Raw genomic sequence first — 25595 nt, 5'->3', positions numbered from 1 at the left:
GAACACAATAAAGGACAGTAAAGCAGAGGTTCATCACTCAACAACTTATCTGGTTAGCCACTAAGCGAAAATTTGGATAATAACACGTTGTTGTAATATTGTTGGGCTCGGGCCAGAGCAAGGTCAGGACAGTATTTCTTATTTTCCTAATAAACACACACATCAAAACACAGAACCTCCACACGCTTTGTGTGGTGTGACACTTTTTCTGGCTTCCCTATGAAACCCTTTGATCTCAAAAGAGGTTAACATTTTGTACATCAGAGCTAAACCGTTTCCTCCATCTCCTTTTACCTTTTAATTTCCCTCAGTTTTACTTTCTTCTTTTCGCTTCCGCTCCCCCAACATAAAAGGAAAGGTGCCCAGCCCTTCTCCTCTCTGCTTCCTCTTTTCAATTTCTCTTTTTCTCCTCTGCCTTTAACTTTCTTTACATCTCCCTCAACATCCACCATTCCCCCCTCTTGACCCCCTCTTTTTCTTTTGTCTCCACCCCGCCCTCGCTCCCTCATCGCACAGTCTCCCTCTTCATCTTCCTCTCTCTCTAAAACCTGATTTACCGCTTGTTAACATCAAAGGGATGTTAGACTGTTGGTGCCTCAAACTATTTCTCCAAATCATTTTTATATTCCAGGTGTAAATCAGTGTGAAAACTGCACTTGGTTAGTGTGGCAGGGTTCAGTTTCCAATGAAGGTATAAGACAGCAGAAGTTAGAGGAATGCCCAACGGTTCTGCTTGAACTGCCACTGCAGCCATTGTCCACGTCTGTCATTTTTACCACAGATTACTTCTGCTCTATGGCTGAATGCCCCGTAGGAACATTTTAGAAAAATTAAGTTTTATTTAATTTTGGAAAGTTTGAGGAAATTGTCGTTTCACTTTTCAGTTCAGAAACACTGTTTTGAATTTGCAAAATACTAATTCAAGTCTACTACACAGAGATGAACTCTGAATTACGAAATAAAATCAATGCAGAATAATTGCAGGATAAGTGACTCATGAATTTTACATTAAATACAATAGTAAGTGAATGTTGAAATGTACATACCATATTGTTTCTATCCATTTATTTATTTTTAGAATGATAAATAATGCAAAAATTGTGGCTAAATATTTTCATAGTAGCAATGGATCAAATGACTATGTGTAATTTTAAAGGTTTCATTCAAAGTGACAAACCCACAGATGATTATCACCTGTCTCTGCAGCTCCCATCATCTCTATAGCATTTTAGTATCAGCTCATTGTTTGATTCTACCTCCCATAAAGTTACTGCTTTGGTTTGGTGTCACCGCTCTCATAGCGTTGTTTTTGGCTGCAGCAGTCAGCTGTTCTCACTGAGAAACCCACTACATGCTAGTTCGCCAGCAGCAAATGGCTGACAGCTAATGCTAGCGACTAGCTGGTGACAATTCTGGAGCCTTTAGCAGTTGAAGAGATTTCCCTCAAGATTTAATGGAGACCAAAAACAGTGATAGAAGGACTCACATTCATCATGTTGACAGAAATGGGACTCTAATGTTGCTCCATATCAGCTGGATGTGTTGGCTAACCAGTTAGCCATTAAAACTTAAAAGGTGATAATGTGTTGTGAAATGTGGAGTTACATACCTGAGAGACTTCACCTGTGTACAGCTGAGCAGTTGGCTGTGTAAGTGCTTTGCTAAAGGGTAAACAGGTTACAGTTTTATGTTGCATTTACTATCCACTTTTTTTCTTTTTGTGCTGAGAGAGGAAGCTTTTTGTTTAGTCTGTCTCATTTTGAATTCTCATTTCTTCCCACCTCCTTTTGTTCCAGTTAAATTCTCTTTTCACTTTTCGTAGTTTCTCTTTGCTGTATGCTGTCTGTGTACCTGTGTGTGTTTGTGTGTGTGTGTGTGTGTGTGTGTGTGTATGTGTGTGTGTTTGTGTGTGTGTCTCCACATGGCACAGAGCTGTGGAGCAAAAAAACAAAAATAGACTCACAAGAGATGCCAGAGACATGATGTGGAGATGGAGCCACACACACAAAGAATTACTGTCTGAACACTACAAGACACACACACACACACACACACACACACACACACACACACACAGCTGTGGACGGACATGGCATGGGGTAAGTGCCAATGGAGGGGAGGGTGGAAAATAAGAGAGCTTGTTGAACGTCACTGTTCTTTTCATTTATACACATACAAATAGTTTTTCTGAAGAGCAACTACTATTTTTTACTGTTTATGAATGTGATATCTGTTATATTTATGAATCAGTCCAGATGTACAGTAATAATTCACAAAAAAGCAGATAAATAAATGTCTCTGATTCCAGAGTAGAAATGATTCAACTGGATACCAAAGTTTCACAGTTTGGTTAGACTTCAGAGCAGGAGAACTGCTGTGTTACCGACGGCAACCCGTCAGACATCGAGCGTCACTTGACAAACGGAAAAAAATTTGAGGACTGGTAAGTGCAGTGCAAAACACTAAAGAAGGAAGTGTTGACCACCAAAGCTGTTGCCAAAATACCCATTCTCCAGAACACCTCTTCACTTTATATTTATTGACTCTCATCTCTGATAAATGCTTCCCACCTCTTTCTCCACCCTCAGTTTCATCCCCTCTCACTACCTACTCAGGAAAAGTCCTCTCTACTTGTTCTCCTCTTTTTTCTTTCTACTGCCACTGCAGGGCAGAGTGTAAGTGAATCATTCCTCATTCTACTGCACTAAACACAAATACAGTAATGTACATAGGAACGACCTGATTACTGGCAACAATCACCTTTGATCAATAATTTTGATGGTTTGAAGTGGTAATTCTTGTAAGATTACGTGTCACTGCACTGAGAAGCTGAGAGCATCTGTGCTTTATTTTATTTTATAATGATTTCCCTTGATCAATCAAATCCAAAATGAATTCCCTTGATCTATGAATCCTTATTTTCTTGTGATCACAAGTGCATTACTTTGTTATCAAAACATAAAAGACTTGTGAATGAGCAAATGACTGATTTTGGTGATGTGTCATGCCTACAAATGAATAACGATACATTAATAATGATACACGAGAGCTGAAACTTACAAGCAAGTTGTAATTTTGTAGTAATGTGCAGTAACTATTTCTTGGCGACCAGTGGCAAGATGCAGTAGCTTCGTTGAGCTTTGATGTCGACTCCGCTGCATCACTGTGTAATCCAGCCCTGACTTTTGCTCCATTGTTTATGCAGAGACAAGAGAGTGATGATTTTCTCATCTATCTCCCAGCAGGAAAGTTAGTTCCCAAAATCTCAAACTATTCCCTTAAAGTAAATGCATTAATAAGTGGTGATCTTCTTTCAACCTGCCTGACAGTTATTTTGGCAAAAACATAAATAGAAAGCCACAAACACATTGATTTGAGTATAATAACTTTTCTGAAGAAATGGCTTCATACATCAACTTTGTGCTCTGTTTCTGTCACAGAGGATATTAGATTAAATATTAATGGTTTCCAAAGAAAAACAGAAAAGCAGAATAAAATAGAAACTTTAGCAATAGGCATTACTTTGTCCCCGTGGAGTCTGAAACAGCTTCTAAATATGAGAGAACAGTCACATTCACTTTAGAGAGAGCAGGACACAAACATTACACGAAGGATTGAACTCCAAAAAGCTTCATTAAATTTTGGTTAAAGCAAGGATCCTGAGACTCTTCAAATAATAAACACGATTTTTACCCTTAAAAAATCCACTCTGCTAGCTCACACAGACACACAGCAAGAAGCACACACAGAAAGTTGACCACAGTCAGACAAACGCACAAAGATGCAGAACCTGACACAAACACATGCGCAGACTTAGAACAAGTGTATTGGTGTTTTTGCAAGTAAACAGCTGAGTTGGAGGTTTGAAGACACTGAAGAATGGATTTAATCTCTCTGTTTCTAAGAAAGAGACAGAGAGAGAGAGAGAGAGAGAGAGAGAGAGAGAGATAGAGAGAGAGATAGAGAGCAGGAACAGGGGAGAAAGCAAAACAAGAAAAAAAACTGAAAGAAACCAGTGAGAAAAAGCAGCAAAGTAGAGAGAAAGTAAAAGTGTGGATCTCAGCAGTTAGGACTTGTTGAAAACACAAAAGCTAGAAAAACTGTCTTCACCATCATCAAATACCACAAACACCACCACAACAATTGTACAAACCTCCAAACCTCCAAAGACAATTGCTGAAAACTTTCCTTACCTCTCAGCAACAATTCAAGCAAAAACAGACAGAGCTCGACTGTTAAAAGCATGTTTTGCTAGAAAGTAGCAGCCGAATCTGATTCACATTTTTTATGACTTTAAAAGCAAAGATGGACGCACATGCACATGTGCGCGTGCACACACACACACACACACACACAAACACACACTAAGTGTTAAATTGTCTAGTATTCTGTTTTTCCACGACTGATTTTTTTCAGATGTAAAAAGAGATTTTTTTAGCAGCTCTAGTAACACATGAAAATGTATTTTTTTTAAATCACAAAAACTGAAAAAAACAAAAAACATGATCAGACGCCTTCTTTGCCTCCCACTTTTTCTGCATGTTTGATAGTTGACATTTTAATTCTCCAAAATTGAATTTCACTGCAAGCACTTACTTTGACTTATAATGATCTACCTACACTTAAAATAGGATCTTATGCACCTCTGACCCTCAGACCTCAGGCTTGTTTCAGAGAAAACGACATGCTTTATTCATTGCTTCCGTGTAGAGATTAATTGATGCTCATGTCTCGATGTGCATGAGCATGAGCGTGTAGCTCTTGTAACAATCCTACTTCTTACTGTGCGCTTGTCAAACCACCTGCTGCTGTTTTGGCACTGTCCCCCAAAGGAACCATTGCTTGTTCACTGAATGTCAGACCTTAAAAGAAATGGTCTTGTTGGTTGAGAGGCACCTGCGGCTTCTGTTACATTATACTCATTTGTTTCTACCGCTGTCGCCACCAGGTATTTGTCATTACTTTAAGATATTATTATTATTCTGAAATAATGTTGCATCAAATTCATCTCCTTTTTGAACCGTGAGGAACGATGTGTTGACTCCCTCTGGTGACAGACCAGTGCTACCAGTGTATGCACACTTGAGCTGGAGAACATATGCTTTCTTTATCCAGAGAAATCTGAAAATAGCATTTCTTTACACGCTTCTGCTCGGACCGAGCTTTTCCAAATATTGTCTATTCAATGCAGTAATCCGAGTAGTGTATGAGGCTCTATAATGACAGTGGATTTTCTTTCACTGGTTAAGTTCTGCTTTACTTACAGTACATTAGTGTTGTTGTTACTGGTTTCAGCCACTCTCACACACTCCGTTCCTGTGAGTGTATCTTGTTTACATTTTTTCAGTTATCAATACACACGGTTAAATGTGCTAAAAGTTGACTGAGCATTCATGTGGAAGTGGGTGATGACAAATGAAACCATTCGCTGACCATGAATTGAACTACCAGTGAATCCTACCCCTCGAAGCAAAGAGCACATACCTGCTGGTTGACCAATATATCTACATTGTATCTGCTTGAGCTCACCTACAGTGGCCCCACTGGCTTGAAAGGCTGCGTCGTCTGAAGTCAACTGCCCAATGGGTCGTCCAGCCGTCATAAACGTTCAACTACTCTTACAATTAGCCACTAAACAGCAATGTGTCTGGTTTTGATGTAAGGTTGTGTGTAAGTGTTAGAGTGCAGGCAAGTCCGCCGTCAGGGGGGGGCAACCTGTCAGTAACTGTTGTTGTGTTGAGTTGGGCCCATGACACTGAGAAGGCTCAACAGTGTGCCCCAGTGTCCCAGATCCAACCCCCTCTTTACCTTTACTCATTACTCAGTTGTTGGAGAGTGGGGGAGTAGGGGGGGAGGGGAGGGTTTGTGGTAGCATAGGCAAGATAAAGGAGAAAATAGTTGTGGTGTGAGGAGCAGTGATGGCTGGCATTAGGGGAGTGACTCTGGGACGCCAGTGATCACTGTCTAGCCTCCTGGAGGGTTCGTGGGACCAACTAGACGAAACACTGGTGAAAGGAGGTTCCCACCTGATGACCCCAAAGACATGTTAGTTATCACTGCTCATTAGTCTGTATAGCTGAATTAATAGTTATCATAGGACTTAGGATGTTAAGCTTAGGGAGCTATTCACTGAGTCTGGTCCATTTTCTACAGCACAAGTTTCTTGTGTTTACCTTAAATACATTCAACACAGACCTCAGAGGCAAGTCGTACGTCAGTCATCACCAGCTACCGCTGTCTGCTGACGGCATGCTAGCTAACAACATGTTAAGGTATCTGGCATGTTGCAGTCACTGGCAGCCTAAACCACCGACTGAACCAAGGAAGACATCATACACTTCTGTCTACAACAGTAGCTAACAAACCTTCAAGCACACAATCTATTTTTTATGTTATTGATAATGACTGCAGAGCTCAGGTGAGATGACTTTCTAACAAACTGATACAGGCTATGTTTGTTTCAGAGGCTAAGGTGGATGTGTTCAGCTCTGGGTAGGTGAGAGAATTTTCCTTCTGTTCTGTTCAGCCTGAGGTCAAACTGGAGGGATTAGGTCACATGATTATAGTCAGTGTTTTTAATGTGGTAAGTTGCAGCTTTGCAGCTGCACCTTTGCTACATCTTATTAAGGACACAATAACTGTGCGCTCCAGGTTGAATTTCTCCATATTGTGTTGAGCTCTCTCATAATCTCCTAGTGTTTTTCCTGGTTTGTGGCGCTGCATAAACTAATACTCAGACTACCGAATGAGCTTTTAGCTTATTACACCTCTTTCGTTCCTTTCTCTGCAGCCTACTCAGGAGTCCCAAAACTCAACCACCCACTCAACTCCATTTAACGGCGATCTCCCCAGGCTGATTCATTTATTTAAATTCATATTCACCTCCCTTCAAGCTAAGTGATCCGTCTGAATTTACAGTTACTTCTCTCATTGTCTTCCGTCTATCTCTTACTGTCTCAGATTTTCTCTATTAGTCTCTCTCAGATGTATATTTTCTCAGTGCAACACCACCCATCCATCTCTCTGACTCTCAGATTTCATCTTGCAATCTTTTTCTCTGTGTGTTTCACATTCTCCCTCCTTCCCTCTCTGCCCATTTCACTTGTTCTTTGCCTCAGGCAATCCAATCCATCTGACTTTAAGAATCATATCATCCAATCAGGGCCCACTCAGTAGACAGGGGCGGGCCCTGAGGGACAGACTAACCAACTCTCTGATGGGATTAGACCTCCCACCTGTCCGTCATTTCAGAAAACCCACACTAGGCCAGTTGCCTCTGCACACAGTTTCATATGGCTGTCATTTAGGTATGGGGCTTTGTTTTCTGCAGATGTACATGCGCGCGCACACAAACAAACAAACACACACAGACACACACACACACACATACACAGTGCACCCATTAGCAGCCTGTAGCCCCATATATTATTCTGATTTGGCTCGCATATTAGACAGCTGATGGAGAGAGCGGTTGGAAGGTGCACACATGAGCGCACACACACACACACACACACACACACACACACACACACACACACACACACACACACACACACACACACACACACACACACACACACGTTAGCAGCATATCACTAGGCCTGTCATTTTGAATTTGGAAAAGGGGGGAGTAAAACGTTCTCTAATGGCCATTTGCACTCTGCTTTTCCCCACAATAAAAATGTCTAATCAAGAGAGAGAGAAAGAGAGAGAGGGAGAGAGAGAGAAAGAGAGAGGGATGAATAGAGAAATATAGACAAAAATAAACTGTAATGGTCTGAAAAGAATTGGGAATGTTATGAGAAGTTAAATAACGAAACAGCCAGAGGGTGACACAGCAAAAGCATGAAAGATACAGGAAGAGAGAAAAAGATAAAGGGATATACAAAAAGAGAGAGAAAGACAGACAGAAGAGAGTATGAAAGATGTAAGATGGGCTGATGTAAGATGAATGATGACTTTCCATTTCATTGTGAGGGATTTTTATATTTTGAGCCAGGAAAGCTGCATGACACTGGCACAGTTTGGAGGAGTCTCTAAGTTATGCTCTGTTGAAATAGAAAGTCCTGGTGTTTGTTAATAAATTCAGCATGAGTTTGTTCATTGGTAATTTAATTCGTCAATTTTTCAGTAAATAATGACCATATATACTGTATGTCCAGTATGGGCATCTCCGGCAGGGAGTTTGTCAAGTAGAAAATGCTGCAAGTTTGAATCCTCCAAATTAAATGAAAAAATATGTGTTTATCCATGTTTGTTAAAACTATGTGTGAAAGTATTGCCTGCTCTATCAGCAGGACATCAATTATTAGCACCTGCTAAAACTGTTAAATGAAGAATTGGCGTTGTCCCTCACTTGTAAGACGCCTCAGAGAAAAGCATCTGACAAATGACTAAATCCAAATAAAGAAATCTCTTTTACAACACTTGTTTTATGTCTTTCTTTTTTTAGATTTAGGCAGAAAAACAACTTGGTTAGGTTAAGGGAAAGGTCATGGTTTGGGTTGCTTCGGAAACACAATGACTATTTTGTGAAGATTAGGGGACCGTTGTTGTCATGGCTGCAATAATAAACAGTTGGGCAAGGTTTTAAAGAAAGCAGCAGTGACTGTTAAGAAAAGAAGAGCAGTTTCAAGAGTCCCACGTTTGGTTGACCCTAAAATATCCACCCTGACCTCACTGCCAGCTTTGTCACTGAAACATCACCTGACTTCCTCATCTGTTCTGTCATAATTACTATGGCCACTAGTGGGCTTTGCCACTTTAATGTTGTTTTCTCATTGATGCTGTTCCTCTTCTTGGGAGGACAGACATGATGTTATGATTGGCACAATAAATGGTACAGTTTGAGTGCACATTGTTTTTAAAATGACATCAGCCATCATTAAGTAACTGGTACTTTACAGTAACTGTTAAGTGTAATTCTTTTAGCATTAGCTGAGACTACAGAACATATGTTGCGCAATAATAATCATTATATTTCATGAAATCATGCTACATAGGCTTACAGCCACATACAATAACTCGCTGGCAGTTGAAAAGCTTGTAATTCGCTGGACATTTGGGTGGAAAAAAGGAAAATAAAGGAAAGTATGAGATGATGTTACAATTACAGTTAAACCACTATAATGAAAAAGAAAATGACTGGTTTATTTGTCTTCCCGGTATTTAACCACTGATATAACAAACAGATTTACGCTCTGCTGTTCATCCCTGCAGCCTGTTTTCTTTTCTACAGCTCTCCTTTTGATTGTACTCTGCTGGGGCTGGCGCTGTGCTGGCATTTGGGGAATACAAATTCCACGTTCCTGTAACTGTATCTGCCAGTCAATAGCAATGTAACACAACAGCAATCAGATTTTTTTTTTATGTTAGTAAAATCACTATAAATAAACTAACAAGTTAAGTTTAACAGCCAGGTCAGATGATGCACATCCACCCATTCACATCAAAAGACCAATACAGTAAAATATGATTTTTTGCACACGCCGTCCAACTCTCTTCTATCCTCCCTACCTTGTCTCTCTAAAGAACAAAAAAGAGTTTAAAAACTGTATTTTCTTCAAAGACACTCTGTCTTTGACTCATTGAGGTCTACAGGGCTTTAGGAAATGGCAGGAGGGTTTTCTCTGTGTGGGTTTATATTTGTGTCTGTGTGTGTGTGTGTGTGTGTTGGGGGTAGTGTTTTCTTTTTTTTCTAGAAAGTTCCCAGGCTCTGTGTGAATTAGTATGCTTATTAGCATAGGGATATAAGTCAACCCTGGCCCCAATATGTCTATTTGTATGGCCCTATTGTGGCCTAGGTATGTGTGTGCGTGTGTGTTTGATAGGGGTGCTTTCTTAAGTGTACGTATTTTCACTTCTACAATATCTTTTTTCTGCATGAAGAAGTTATCCATGCAGCACAAACTAGGCCCCTTTTTTTTCAAAAAGCTAGAACTGAGTCTTGAAATGTGGCTCCCGAACAACAGCAGTCGGTTGAACTTCAACCTGCATTGAATCATTACACTACACTTTTACATAAGAATATCTGTTTAAATAATTTCTCTTCCAAAAAAGAAAAAAAACAAAACATTAATGAACAGTTGCTTGAAATGTAACCTGATTATGTGAGACACGCCTCAGGCATTCAGTTCATCCTGGGACAGGACAGTCTCGGCAGACTAGTGGAGTCTTCATCTTGTTATTTGTTCGAAATGGTGCTAATCATAACGGTGATTATCCTGCTTGTACTGTGTCTGTTTTTGCCCTTTCAATTTTGCACTACACAGTATGATAACATTTAGTCAGTGAGGCTTAAGTGGATGTAAACATCAGCGGCGTAATGCTGGTTAGGCCAAACGCCCGACCTCTGTGGAAGTGGTTCAACAGCCTGGCCTTTCTGATGTTAAAAGCCCTGCAGCTGGAGCTGACTGCGGGCATTAACAACACAACGGTGCAGTGGGAAATGCAGCAAAACTGCAGCTGATTTAGATGATCTCTCGCTCTCGCTCTCTCTCTCCTCTGTGTTTTACTTCTCAACTTTTAAATAGGCTAAGTGGGAAAGGAGACGTGGGAAACATGACAAAGGAGGGCTGCTGGAGAGCGAGGCAATTTAGGAAAATATGGGAAAAGCATCAAAATGTTGAGGCATTTGATCAGGATGCCTCCTGGACTGGCTCCTCCCTGCGGAGCTATTCTGGGTACGTCCGACAGGGAGGAGACCCCGGGGCAGACCCACAACACGCTGGAGAGATTATACATCTGAACCAGCATGAGGCGGGAGGCAGGATCCCCCAGGAGGACCTGGAGGACACGGCTGGGGGAAGAGGACATCTGGGCTGCTCCGCCTTTTCTGTAACCTCGAACTGAACTGGATAAGTGGCCAGGAACGTATCAATGGAGGGATGTTTGACTTCTGCTTTGACTGATGTTTTATTGATAAAGAACCACCAGGTAGCATCTTGAAATAATGATCATATTTGTGTTTCATGATGCGTGGCCTTATTATTTATGCATATAAACAATCCATCCTCTTCGCTCAGAGTCTCTTCCTTTTTCTAGTCACAACTATTTCAAAAAGCCACATTACTGTTTTTTTTGCTCTTTCACAGTTTTTCATCATCTCACGCTCTTTCTGTCTCTCTCTCTCTCTCTGACACACACACACACACAGACACACACACACACACACACACACACACACATACACCTGTCATGTTTAGTTTGTACATCTCCTTTGTCATTTTATGTGTGTGTGTGTGTATGTGTGGACACATGTAAATGCATGTATGAGCACAAACAAATGTGATCACTGCATCCGTCTGACTGGGGACTGCTGCGTGTATGCACCCATACACACACACACACACACACACACACACATACACACACACACACACACACACACACACAATGTAAAAAATAATATATATAAGTAAAGGTGTGTAAAAGTTAACATTTAAACTGTGGGCAAATAAGATAACAGATCCTTTTTAAAAGTAGATACTATGCAATAGATTTCCAAGTATTTTTTCCTTTAAGTATTTATTCACTTGGAAAACATATCCAGAGATGCTCCAGGAAATGTGTCAAAAAGTGTCACCAGTGCTTCCCATAGATGTTCATAGCAGCGAGGCACTAAAAGCACTTTAACCCTGGGGCTTTTACCCAGTTTTACCTGAACAGAATTAACCATCAAAACTTGTACTTGTACATGTGGAAATTTATAACGTCTAAGTTTTCATATAGGCTTAGAATAAGGCGTCGTGTTCCACTGACTCTGTATCGCTCGTTCACCGATCTGTAAAGGATGAGTTAAACTTGCTTATGTGGTGAAATTCAGATTGTCAAGGAGTAAAGAAGATGCAGCTTAATTTTCTTTTTTTTTTTTTTAAGCATCCACTTACAGCAGAGGTCTGCAACTTCACCAGAATGTGACAGGACCTGACAGGCTTGTGTTTGGACACGTGTGAATTCTGTCGGTTCTGGTTAGCTCTGAGCAGGAAATATGAACTTTTATCTTTTACCAGTTTCTCTGGCTGTAAAGTTTCTGTTCTTTAATAACTTCGCCACTTAGTGAACATTTTGGAAACGTAAGTGGAGCTTTGATCGATTAAGCAACTGGCCATAGAGGTTTGAATGTTTTTGTCTCGGTGTATGTGACTGCTGGTTAACTAATGTTTTGGTACGAGCCAACAGCCGGATCACTTGTAGCTTCATAAAGATGGATAGGCAGGTAACTTATCACAGCGGACTGCACTGCGAACAGCATACCACCTGCATGGCTGCATGTGTGAACAATTCAGAGAGCATGTGTGTTTCCATGTTAAAATATTGTATGAAAAAATTTAGAACTTCCATTCACAATTCTTCTTCTTGTTTTCGGTTACACTAAACTCTTTTGAAAGTCATTTTAAGAATCTTTAATTGATTCATTTTTTTTTTTTGCCACTTTTATATTTATGTTTATTACAATGAATCAGGGTGTGAACTACAGGGGAGCCAGGGGGAGCTCCACTCCTCTTAATAAGACATGAGCTCCCCTGAAAACATGATTTGTGAAATTTGGGCTCTAAAATATTGACAATATGCTGTGGTTATTGGCATCTTTGACATCACCACCGATCACCTCCTCCTCGCCTCTCTCCTCTTGCCTAAGTGATGCAGGAGGATACAGAGCAAACGGCAGCAGCTTCTACTCATCTGTTGTCTTATTCTTATTTTTATTAATAGGAATAAGAATAAATAAAGGTTAAATCAAGTGCTTGACCATGAAAAAGTGAAAAAAATGAGCTTCCCTGGAAGCCATGGTATAGTTTGCCTACTGCAAATAACAGATGCTAAAGGTAATTCATAGTCCAAGTGTTTCTACTCGAGTAATGTGAAAACAAAATGTCACAGATAACATTGCGAAATGTCCGTTTAATATTCTGTAGTGCAGTACATACTGAAGGTAATCCGTCAACAATGTGTGTGCAGATAATAAAAGCTAAGTGACAGCGCCACAACCAAGAGCAGCTTGTGAAAAAACTGTTTGTGAAAAACACAGACAATCTGTTGTCACTCATCATTCTCTTATCAACCTGTGCGCACACACACGCACGCACGCACGCACGAACACACACACACACACATGTGCTCATACAACCACAAGCTTGCTTTGTGGAAAGTTTCCATCATTATAAAGACGGGTCACACACAGGGCAGGACCAAGTGATACACACATATACACACACACACACACACACACACACACACATCTGAAGGCGTGCTAGCAGCAGCAGCAGCAGCAGTCCGGTCTGTGGTGTCTGAACTGTCCATGTGCGCCAGTGATGAGTCGCTAATGCACCGAACAACATGGCTCCCTGAGGGAACGCAAAATGGAGGCACGGCAACAGCTGCCAAAATGTCAGGATGAGAAAAAGAGAGAGTGGAGGTGGAGGCTGATGATGAGGAGGGAGGATGAGTGAGAGGGTGAGAGAGAAGAGAGGAGAAAGCTGAGTGATATAGGGGTTCAAGCCTGAAGGATAGTTGTAGATCAATACAGAGTTCTAGTTAAGTTATTTTGTTTGTTTATTTGTTTATCGGAAGTCAAACTCTCCTTTTGACCTTTCACCTCCATTAGGTGAATCACGGCCAGTTCTGTGTGTTTGCGTTGAGAAACAGTGTTTGGAGGTGTAACACATGGCGCCACCCTGCTTCAGTTATCAATATGTGGACGTCTGTGTGTTTATGCGATTGCCGCTGTGTATTTTAGCCATGGTAATTAGCAGCTAATTAGTTATTGATTGAGGCCAGTATATTTTATGGAGGTGAGAGGACGAGTGTGACATGGGGCACAGCATGACACCTCAGCCATAATTCACCCTCTGCTGCACACACACACACACACACACACACACAGTCTCTCTCTTTCTCACCTTTCCTCTTTTACTTCCTCTCTCTCTTTCACTCATGTCTCACTGTCACTTTATTTCTTTCTACTTTGTTTCCACATGAAATAACTTTTTTTCATAGCACTGGTTGTCCATTTAGAAATAATTAGTTAAGGGTGAAACCAGTCTTTTATCCTACGACACAGTCGGCCATTCCCTCCAGTTCAGAGCGAGTGCAAATAGTGAAAAACACTGTCCCTTTTCACCTCTGCCTCTTTATACGCAGTGGTTCAGCGAGCGTCCCACCATTTACGATTAGATCTTGTGAAAATGCTTCTCTTTTGTTGGTGGTGTTAGTCAGATGAAAGTCGTAACCCCACTGCAAACTCTCTGCAAGAACAGGACAATGCTCCCTTTCTTCCAACTGTTGTGTCATCAAACCCGATCAAATGTCTGCCTGGGTGCTGACTGACAGAGCCGTTAGTTCTACAGTCAATAAACCTGAGGACATGACACGGCTTTGGGAATAGGCAAGTCTTTCTGGAAGGGAATTGACACAATGAATATGACAGTAAGAAAGTTGCTTTTAGGAACTGCTTTTGGGGAAAATTTTCTTTGCATACAAATAATCATTTTACATAAGAATGAGAGCAAAGATTGCAAAGTTTTGTACGTTTTCGACCCAACTTTTCTTGTTGGATTTGCATGTAAAGAAAACTAATTGAATCTCATAAATCTGGTAGAAGCGCTTGCACAGATGTAGTGGAGGTTACAGAGTTGACAGTGCTGTGAATTTGTAACATTAGTGTTACGAAATGTCACATTAACTGAAAAGTGGCTTGGCAGTTAGATCTGCAGTGCAGGTAAAAGTTATATGCAGACAAAATGTGAAGTACCTAACTGAGCAACATCTGTACATGTACCACTGTCCTTTCATTCGGTGAAATTAGAAAATAAAATCAGTTCTGATGCAAGATGGATGTGAGAAATGCATTAGTGTAGATTTCTGCACTTTTACAACATTAACACTGAAGGATTTCACTCTCGATAAAACCTCGAGTGAAGTAGTTTTTTTTTTTTTTTACTTCCTGGAAGTTTTAGTCACTAAGCAATCTGTTGAACATTTTATGGGGTGGCACTGGGGAACATTCCAGGCTTTGCTGATTTAACAACAAAATGTCTTTCTGCGCCGTAAGAAGTGAATCACCGCAGGTCGAAAAAATAGTTTTAGGCCTCCTCAAGGTCGCAGCTACTATAGATATATGTCTTTGGGTGCTGCTAATGGTCTGGTCTGATGTTGTGCACTTCAAATCACTGGCTATTTCCTAAGCCTGTTACTGCTAAATGGAAAATGTGTGACTTTAGGTGTGTGTGTGTGTGAGAGCGTGAGCGTGAGTGTGTAACCTCTGCCTTTAATCCACTTTACCCTTCATTTCCTTTCTAGGCTCTCAAATGACCCAGGGCACCTGGCACGTTCCTGTTCCTCTCCTCCTCTACCCTGTCCTCTGTTTGTCACTTCTTTTCTTCTGTAACACACATTCTTCATTACAATCAGTAAAGTGAACTTTTATTAAAATGATTTTTTGGGGACATTTTTATGCTTTTATTCAACAAGAAAGTGGAGTCAGACAGGAAACGCAGGAGAGAGAGTGGGGGGGGGGCCTTCCAGTAAAAACAGGCGACCCGCTCCTTAGGGCTCATTATGTCCATGTGGTATACAACTTAACCATTCGGCCATCAGGTTGCCCTTAAAGTGAACATTATCTTTGCTTTGCTTTTAAATTGATGGCCAATCTCATAGCCACCAAAAGATTTTGTGTCTAGCAATTAAAGAATGCAGCATAATATGATCTGACATGAATGTGAAGATGTAGTCACGCTTCAGAGGGAGTTCAGAGGCCATATATTCTGCTTTTATTATCATTTAAATTGTATTGTTTAAATCCTACATTTATGCTTCAACAGTGTCCTGCAGCAATCGGTGGTTGTTTGGTAGCAACAAGCAGCTGAGACATTTTATAGGTTAATAAAGGCAAACTTGATTAGTTGATTAGTTGAGTTGTAAAAAGCAATTAAATGCACCACTTTGTTGACACATAACTCACAATGGCACAACTACATTTTGTTTGGTGAGCCCAGCGCCGGTGTTTTTGCAGAGCTCACAGAATTACACACGACTACTAAGTCCCTTCTTAAAAAATGAAAAATAAATAACCCCAGGTGAGGGTAATTATCATCTATTCAGAAGCATTCGTGAGATTAAAAGATGGTGAACAGAATAGACGGCCTTCTTCAAAAATAAATGCTTCCTTTTTGCTTTCTTATTGGCTGAGTGTGTACTTGAAAACAAAATGTACAGTATACACACCTGGCACGGAGCTTAAAACATTCAAGATATGATTCATTTTTGAATTTGTTTTAACCGTTTTAATCAGCCGCCGGGCAGCAGCTCTAAACCTTTAATGCTGCGGAGAAGCGCAAAGAATCAATTTATTTGCCAAGAGCAATAAATGCACAGGAAATTGTCCTTGTGACTTTGATGCATGTACATAGACTCCCATAGCGACCTACAGTGAAGTACAGAATGGGACCCATAATAGATTGACCCCAGATTCGATGCAAGAGGACAGAACATTATACATAGTAGATCACTCAGCATTCTTTGTGCTATGTACATATATATATGTATATATAAATATATATTTATTTTATCCAATCCTGGTGCCTAAAGGCTGCAGCTATAGAGAGAGACAGAAAACACAAGCAATGTACTGGAACATGTTAAGACTCTGAGTAAGATAACATCAGTTTTGATTAGCTGCATTTAGCTCCTAAGGCTTTAAGTGGTTTTGAGACCCGTCGTGATGTTAGGAATAGTGTGTGTGTGTCATAGTGCAAGCAACACTCAGCAGTAACTGGAAATGAACTCAAAAGAAATGACAGAAGGTCGCAACGTAGTACTGTTAAACCCAGAGGGAGATGAGGGATTTGGTGTCACAAAAACCTGCTCATAATTTTTTTTTAAATTCTCTAACTAAATTTGATATGGCACCTGTGCTGACTAACACATTAATAATTACTTTGAATGCATATATTTCAAAAAAGCCAGCCAAAAAAAAAAAGGTGCCTTATCAGCGCTGATGATAGCCTGATACGTTTTCTTAAACGGTTTTCTTTTGCTTAACTCTACATTTTATTGCCCTCTCAGCTCGTACAAATCATTTTTTATTCCTCATGTCACCAAACAGTGCGACTGTACAATCAGCCTTTTCTACCAGACACTCACAAATACCCAAACACACAGTTTCGACACTTGTGAGGACATTTTGCTGACTCACATTAACTCGCAGGAGGCTTTCCGTCACCTTACCCACAACAGTGAGATTACTTTGCCTTTACATAAGCATGATACTAACCCTCACCATAAAGGTTTGGACTAGCTCTTTGTCCCCAGGTGTGGTAGAGAACTGTGAAGTGGGAGGAACTATGGGCTCCATTCATGTTTCTCATAGACAGCTGGGGCACTTCTACAGCTTGTATGTATCCAAGTACGACTCCCAGGATGCATTTCTGATATATCTTATACATCACCAGCTGCAACGACTTCTTGAATTCACAACTACCTTGCATCTCTGACTCTCTACAACAATAGTGGTCGAGCCGCATGGGTACTGTGGCAGGATATTTCGAGCCACGCACCATGTCAAACAAACAAACAAACAAAAACAACCTCAACAAACATGATTTCTCAGAAACAAAGCTGAAATTGTTCAAACTGATGGCCATAACATAAAGGTAATAGGACTGAAAAATATACACGAGACTATGTTTGCGTATGTTGAGCATATCATTATGAGATACAAAATTGAAATGGGAATTTTGCGTAGGGAGAAGCTCCTCCCACTTCATGTCACTGTTGATTTTTTGTGTTATAATTTTGCCTTTACTTTTGCGATGTGCAGTGTCCTGCTCTCATTCATTTCTTTGCTCTTTTTCTGATCTGTAATCTTCAATAAATTTGTTGTGTTCTGTTCAATTCTGTTTTCACATAATTGTTTTCTGTCAAGCTTTTTTTAAAGGCCAGCTCCTACGTTCAACATTTACTGGAAGTGTGTCCAGCTCACCTCATAGTTTTCCTCCCACGTGCACGGTGCAGTGGCAGCATGTAGGCTCACCTCTTTAAAAAAAAAAAAAAAAAAAAAAAAAAAAATTCTCCTCTTTCATTTTAAATGCGATGTGCTCCACCGCCTCCAAAGACAAGAACAGCTTCATGACCTTCAGAAAACAGGATCCAGCTGATTGATGTCTTCTTACCTCAAACTATGATAAAGCACTTTCTTTAACCACAGTCCCACCTATGCACAAAAACTGTAAGACATCATTCAGGTCCAAACTTTAACCCAACTGAAGCCACGAAATGAGAAACTGTAACCCACAGTGCGGAGGAGGAGAGTAGAGTTGCAGGTAAACGGTTACAAGTTTGACAAGTTTGAGAAGTGCAACAGTTAGTGTGTTCATCAATTTTACACTGAAGCATCCTCAAGCCTCACGCTGAGGACAACCTGCTAATTACACTGTAATTGATTGGAAAAGACAGAGAATGTAAAGTGAGGACATGAAATGCCACTTCTGTTTCAAATGTGCAAGATACTTTTTTGAATTTCTCATCAAATATCCTGTAATGTCCTGACAAAGATATGCAAGTACAAACACATAGTGCCTTTCCAAGGACAGAGTTGTGTGTGTGTGTCTGTGTGTGTGTGTGTGTGTGTATGTGTGTGTGTGTGTGTGTGTGTGTGTGTGTGTGTGTGTGTGTGCATGTGTGCATACATGTGGGATCACGTAGGTGTGTGTCAAACTCTGCAACTGGTTCATTAAATGGCACAAGGATCAATTCTTAATCTGCTTTGGATCTGTCCTAACACATGCAGGTACACACATACACACACGCACACGCACACACACACACACACACACACACACACACACACACACACACACACACACACACACACACACACACACACACACACACACACAAAATCTCCCACACACACAAAATCTCCCACACATACACCGTCCTCCATCACTTCTGAGGCTTTTTGTCTTCCTCTTTGTCAAATTCAATTACTGACGACATCACTAAAGGAATCTCCACATGAACCAATTACCGTTCAAAGCTCCTGGGTGCATCTGAGAGATGATCGTTTTGTGTGTGTGAGTGTGTGTATGTGTGTGTGTGTGTGTGTGTGTGTGTGAACAGTAATGTGAAACAAGTATAGTAGCAAGTGTGTGTATGTCCAGTATGGAGGAGAAACAGGGCGACAGCATGCACTGGTTCTTTTGTTTATGTATGTACAGTATGGCGTTGGCCACAGATGCTGTTTACAGTGATAACAGCAATTTATCCACTCATATTTTTTTGGAACATTTTAAAACAACGGGTTCTTGATTTGAGACAGAGGTAAGACAGACGCAGCCTTTACATTCCTGCTGAAGTGACAACAAACCCTGGCAGATTTTAATCAGCTGCAGCTAGCCACCTGGCTAATGTTAATTACATGAGTTGGTTGAAAACCCCGACTCTGGCTGACTTGTTTTCAGTTGGTTACTTTTAAAACAACAATCTTATAAAAGGGGTCTTAGGTATTGATGGCTAACCCTGGCTTTTACCGACAGTCAGCTGTTTCTACTCAGGGGTCTGGGTGTTAAACCGGTGGGATATCATCTTGTGACAAGTTTGTTTTGCTTTCTTAGGTAAAAAATAATCTCTTTACATTTATGTCTTTCCTTTTCCTCTCTTCTTCTGTTATCTTCCACCTCATTTTTTGTGTTGTTTTTACTTCCCCTACATCCCTCTCCTCTCCTCTCCTCTCCACTCCTCTCCTCTCCTCGATCGATCCACCCCTCATCTTCTCCTCATCCCATCTTCTCCTCTCTCTCACCCCCTTGCTTTGTCAGAGAAAGGCTTGCGTGAGGTCAGGATAATGCTACTAATTTGTGTGTATGTGTGTGCTTGTCCCCTATCTGTCCCCTACTAGCTGTGACACCAGTGACCTACACATACTGCTGTGTCAACAGTAGCAGCGCATGCACATACACACATCACAAATGACAGCATCTCAAGGGAACTTAACAAGCTAGTTTACACTGACAGAGAATGAGAGGATGGGGGAGGAAGGGCTGAAGAAGAGGAGAGGAGTTATTATCTATGTAGTACATCACTGCTGCTTATGTTGTTGTCAAGGATAAATGGGCTTAACTGAACAAGAACTGCTTCAGTGAAATCTACAGCAGTACGCTGCAGCCAGTGACAGGTCCAGCCAGTCATATTCATCTATACTTACATTAGCGGGGCAGGGAAGAGTGCTCAGCAATTCCCCCTGCAAACATTTATCTACCATGAGCAATTAAAAAAAAAAGGTTGGTTAATGGAATGCCATGTGAAACCAAATGAGAACCCTAATATTCCTTAAACCATTCTTACAACAACTCCTCAGACTATTGCTAAGAGATACATTTTCCCCCTCACAAGTTTATCTTTCATTCTTACAAGTTTAAAAAAAATGAAGCCTAAGTGGAGCAGCTGCTCAACAGACCTGCAGTAAAAAGTGGAATGTGACAGTTTAAACAATTGTGAAGGAGACTGCTGTCATTGCTTGATTCATTCATTAATTTTCTCTGCCGGTTTAGTGCTTTTCATTTTTGCAGCGGCCTGGAACCTCTAAAGGAACTGTAAAAGCTACTACTGCGATGAATATGGTATGAAATCTTGGTGTGGCCACAACCACAGTATTAGGATGATTTTTTATTGATTTTGGTTCAGCACAGTCAAATGATGTCCTGTTGATATGAGCGTCAGATCAGAAAACATTTCTGTGTGTCGTTCTAGACGGCAAACAACGTATTTTTTTGTTTAAGCTGGATGAATTGGTGGTATGTGTTGTCTCTATGTGCACTGTGTGACCATGTGATTTATATATATATATATATATATATATATATATATATATATACACTTTTTTTAATATGTATTTTTACTTTATATTATTGTGTAGTTTTTTCTCTGTGCTGTAAATCAACTGTGCAAAGTGTGATATCAATAAAGTTGATTTGGTTTACTAATACTGACACCAGACGGCAGGCCCGTCGATGAGGGCATCAGATCAGAAATCACTTTGTAGAGAGCATGGACAAACAACAGCTTCTGTGGTTTTATATGGAGTAGTGTGTTTGTTGGTCAAAATCTTGTGTGCCAGATTCACTGCACATGAACGGTGTTACTCAGACTGTACAGACAGAAAATGATCACATGATGAAGGATACCTTGACCAATGAAAAATGCCCACCGCCATAATGGAAATAATGGAAGCGAGACATTAACTCCACATTTAGCCCTGAGTACATTTTTAATCATGCACTGCACATCTAAATGGACATGTCTTTGTGCAATAAGTTGGGGAGCTGTAGTAGTTTAGGTCTGACAACTCTGGCAGAAGATGCACATTTTGTATGAAGCCTGTGAGGAAGTGCCACCTTAGAGCCAAAGCTCAGGGCATGACAGTCCTCTGTGTGTGTGATGCCTCGGCTCTCTGGATTGTACTTTGCAGCTGTCACTGTGAGTCACTGACAGCTACAGCTACCTGGAGTTATACCCCATGGGTGTCGTTGTCAAACAGCTGTCTGTGTTAAAGCTGTGTGTGAGTGTGTGTGTAAGGAAATGCGAGACAGGGAATATATGTCAGATCAGATGTCAACAAACAACAACAGTTTGCTAACACTCAGTCATCACATACACACTCTTGCTTTGACACACAAACAAACACAATCAGCACAAAGGAAGGCTAAAGGTTGCTAAACAGCTTATCCATATACAGCAGTGAGTTTATAGAGTCTCCTCTGTGCTGTGTTATATCAAGGTCTGACATAATAACAACGTGCTGTCTTAAAATGTATCTAAACTGATTGATTTTGCTTCCCTCGTCTGACACTTCCTGGCAAGGAAATGTGTCTTTCATTTGATGGATGCTGTTGTTGAAAGACACATTTCTTTCTTAGTGAGAAAGGCCTATTGCCTTCCTGTACCCAAATTTTACAGCGTGTATGTCAATAATAGGCAGTGTGAGTAGATTTATGGAACGGTGAAGTCATTCAGGACATCTTTTCTTCAAGCTAAAGCCCTGAGTTTAAGTTTCAGTGATTAAAAAAAACAAAAGGATCCACCCTGCGACTGCAGCACAGCAGTTGCCTATGAATTCTCCTAATGTGTTTTGCTACCTCTGCACCTGAGTTCCCTGATTTAGAGAGGAAGGAAAGACGCACTGGTATAGCTTCAGCCACTGATTATAGCTGTTCTTTCAGGTGCATTCTGACTGAGCGTGAAGTGGTTTTAGCGGCGGAGTGACTGCATACGAAATCGATGGGAAGACAAGGGTTTGATTTAGGTTGCATTAGCTGAACATGAATCAGCTCGACTGGAAATTTTGCGCTTATCCCAAAGATGAAGCCTGTGACTTCACTTTATAGAATGTACATGGATACACACACACACACACACACACACACACACACACACACACACACACACACACACACACACACACACACACACACACACACACTAATGCATACATACAAGCAAACATCCCTTTCCTACACACTTTAATTTACTTTCCTTTCCATACATACACACATACACAGCACACTAACATTACATCTATCTGAATTAGTTACTTCCATTTTCACTCTGTTGTTATTGATCGTACTTAAACAGCACCACTCCTGTTGGCTTGTAGGAGGAAATTGGCTTCATATTGAAACTGTCACAGCAAGGGTGCGTTTCATTTTAGGCCCTGAGGGCACAGGGAACGTAGCACAAGAGGAATCAATCTTCACTCCCTGGCATTGGCTTGTTTCTGTAAAGATGTGTTTTTAAAAGTATTTCAGCTTTATTAATCAGTACAGTAGTTCTGTTGTAGTTTTATGTGGTAGAATTGTTTTAGCACTTGAGCATGTGCCTCCAGTAGGTTCAAACCCAAGTGTCAGTGAACTTAGAAATTGGGGTTTGGTGCACACGGCACCTTTAACCTTGGATTCATTAGAGATAATTAATGATGTTGTGGTCTCCAAATAAACTGAAGTCGTAACCAACCAGTTTGATATTAACGAGAGGACAAAGGTTTATGTGGTTAATTAAAATTTTATAAAAATAACCAGCAGGTCGCGCATGCAGTTACAGTTTGACTATATATGTTGCTGAAATTATAGGTTTAGGAACTTAAAGGTACCCTGTGGAAGTTATCCTCGAGCTTAGATGTAGCTGTCGTTCGTTGAGTTCTTCTAATGATCATCTGTTTAGTCAGCATACTTTCATCATATTCTATTACCTCCACAAAGAAGGTTATGTTTTCACCTATGTCTGTCTGTCTGTTTGTTTGGTTGTGTGTTTGTTTGCGGGTGGAGGGATGGAGCTTGGGCCAAGTGCAATCTGGTTAAAGGGGCGGGTCCAGGAATTTTGGTCTTTGGTCATTCTAGTTGAGTCTGTTTTACTTTACCAAAAACACTGAAACAAAAGTAACTAACATCAAACAATAGAAACAAATACATGTTGCTTTCTTGCATGTGTAATCTTCCCCACATATCAACAGTTCTGAATCGCTTTCATTTGACATTCAGCAAAACAGAGAGTGAGATTTAAAAAAGCCTGCCCACTGTGATAAGTGTCTTATTATGATCACCTGTATAAAGCGAATTAGAGGACAACACTAATCCTCAGAAAGAATTATAATGATGAATCAGGATGGGTTTCTTGCTGTGTAAAATACCCACAGTTCCCCCGATTACATTATTGTCACTTCCTCCCTATTCTGTAAATGTTTCTCTGTGAATGCTTAATCCATATTTTTGCATACCTTGCAGACCATGACTTATTTTATATTTTGTGTATTGCCAAGCCCACTTTTTTTTAGTTTAGCACGTTTAGTCACAAAGAAAAATATCAACTGGTTTACCAATTGCAGGTTTACCGTCATCCCCTAAAATACACTGCAGGCAGCAATGCAGACCAATAAAAAACATCTCCAATTGAACTGTGTGGTGCAGCTACTGCTGATAAGACGATAAGATCATTTTAGTTATGGTATGTGTGGAAGCATGGTTCACTCTTAATGACTTATAGTTTGAACGCGTACCTTGACCACGTCCACGTCTGTTGAGCTGCAGGTGACCGAGTCGTCCACTTCCCTCACCTGCCCGTCGGTTTCCACGGTAACTACTTTGATGGGCACGGCGATACGCCGACCTGTAAGGATGGCCGTGTTCACCACTTCTGTGTCCTAAAGAGAGAATTAAAAAGAAAAAGGTTTCATTAAAAAAAACGAAACTTTTTAAACTTCAGTTTCTTCCTGCTACATATTTAGTTATTAATATGCTTGTGCACTGACAGCCTTATTTACATTTTTCAAGCTGGGAACTGCTGGTGGTTGCTTTACGAAGGAATAACAGAAGCAAAAGTATTTACATATAATATTTACAATAAGAGATTGTTGCATCATATAACAGTCTATTATCTTTGAGCCACAGGACACTTTTTGTTGTTTCTTGTTGTTAAACATGACCTTTGGCGCTCGTGCTGCGATGCCAGCTTTAACATACAGTACCTCTACCCAAAGTGCACGAGAAAGAAGACATGACTGATGCTGGTGAAAGACACAGAAGGAGACGCAGGAATAAACAACTAACAGAGACCAGGGGCGAATTTTAAAAGGAAGAGAGAGAGAAAAAAAAAAGGGGTGATTATAAAGCTCACGATTAATGTAATCAGCATGATTACATTTGATTAGATCCTTCCAACAAAAATAGCACAAACAAGCTGGCACACACAAGCATATCTCAAACTGCCGTGTGCCTGCGTCAATCATGATTATTTGGCATCGAGTTTCCGAGGGGGCATTTATCACCGCCAATAGACACACAAGCCTGATTACTGAGAATTTTGCTGGGCCCACAGTTCCTGGATAGGGAGTGTGTGTGAATGTGTGTGTGTGTGTGTGTGTGTCGACGGTCTCTACAGTGTCACCACTCTACAGTGGAATTCAGCTGAGCATACAGGGTGACAACAGAAGAAGATGAAGAGGAAATAAAGAATAAATGTACTGTATTAAGATGATAAGAGATCAGATGATAAGATGAAACTTCATTGATTGAAATTCACTTGTTAAAGCAGCTTAAGAATAGAAGAAAAAAAGAGTGAGTGATGAGTAAAAAATGTGCACACTATATTTAAAAGATAAATGCGTTGATAAATAAATGACAAAATGATAAATGAATGAATAAGATACATTTCCAGAGATATATTGTGTTAAGCAGCTGCGATGTTTTAAGTGCTGGGTGATGTTGACAGAGACAACAGTATGCTACTGCTGAAAAGTCATTGTAATCAGGACAAAGGACCTGGTGGTGCTCCTTCTCCCACTGTGGGTGTAGCAGTCTGTTGCTGAAGGAGCTGCTTAAGGTCCCCATGGTCTCATGCAGGGGACAGTCCAGGACAGAGCCAGTCCTCTGAACCAGTTTATTGACTCTTTTTCTGTCCCCCTCTGTGCTTCCACCTCTCCACTGAAACTGAACACACTGAATATGTGTCCGTATGTGAGTAAATTTACTGAATTACATTCAATATTTTTCAAGCAGGAAACAGGAAAAATGGCCACACAACTGCTGCCATTCACCCACATCAACACA

At 40.6% G+C, this 25595-nt stretch overlaps 1 protein-coding gene across 1 annotated transcript in view; it reads right to left on the bottom strand.

Annotated features, from left to right (window-relative positions):
• LOC111236462 (transmembrane protein 132C-like) overlaps positions 1-25595 on the bottom strand; it is a 218434-nt gene that overhangs the window by 17772 nt on the left and 175067 nt on the right. The window contains exon 6 of the mRNA XM_022765196.1: positions 24047-24190. Coding sequence (XP_022620917.1) covers positions 24047-24190 — 144 coding nt within the window. The remainder of the gene's footprint in view (positions 1-24046; positions 24191-25595) is intronic.

This window comes from Seriola dumerili, unplaced genomic scaffold (assembly GCF_002260705.1).
Source record: "Seriola dumerili isolate Sdu_G_001 unplaced genomic scaffold, Sdu_1.0 BDQW01000668.1, whole genome shotgun sequence".
Taxonomy (NCBI): Eukaryota; Metazoa; Chordata; class Actinopteri; order Carangiformes; family Carangidae; genus Seriola; species Seriola dumerili.
Note: the sequence above shows the minus strand (reverse complement) of the source record. Positions and strands in the feature narration are given on the sequence as shown.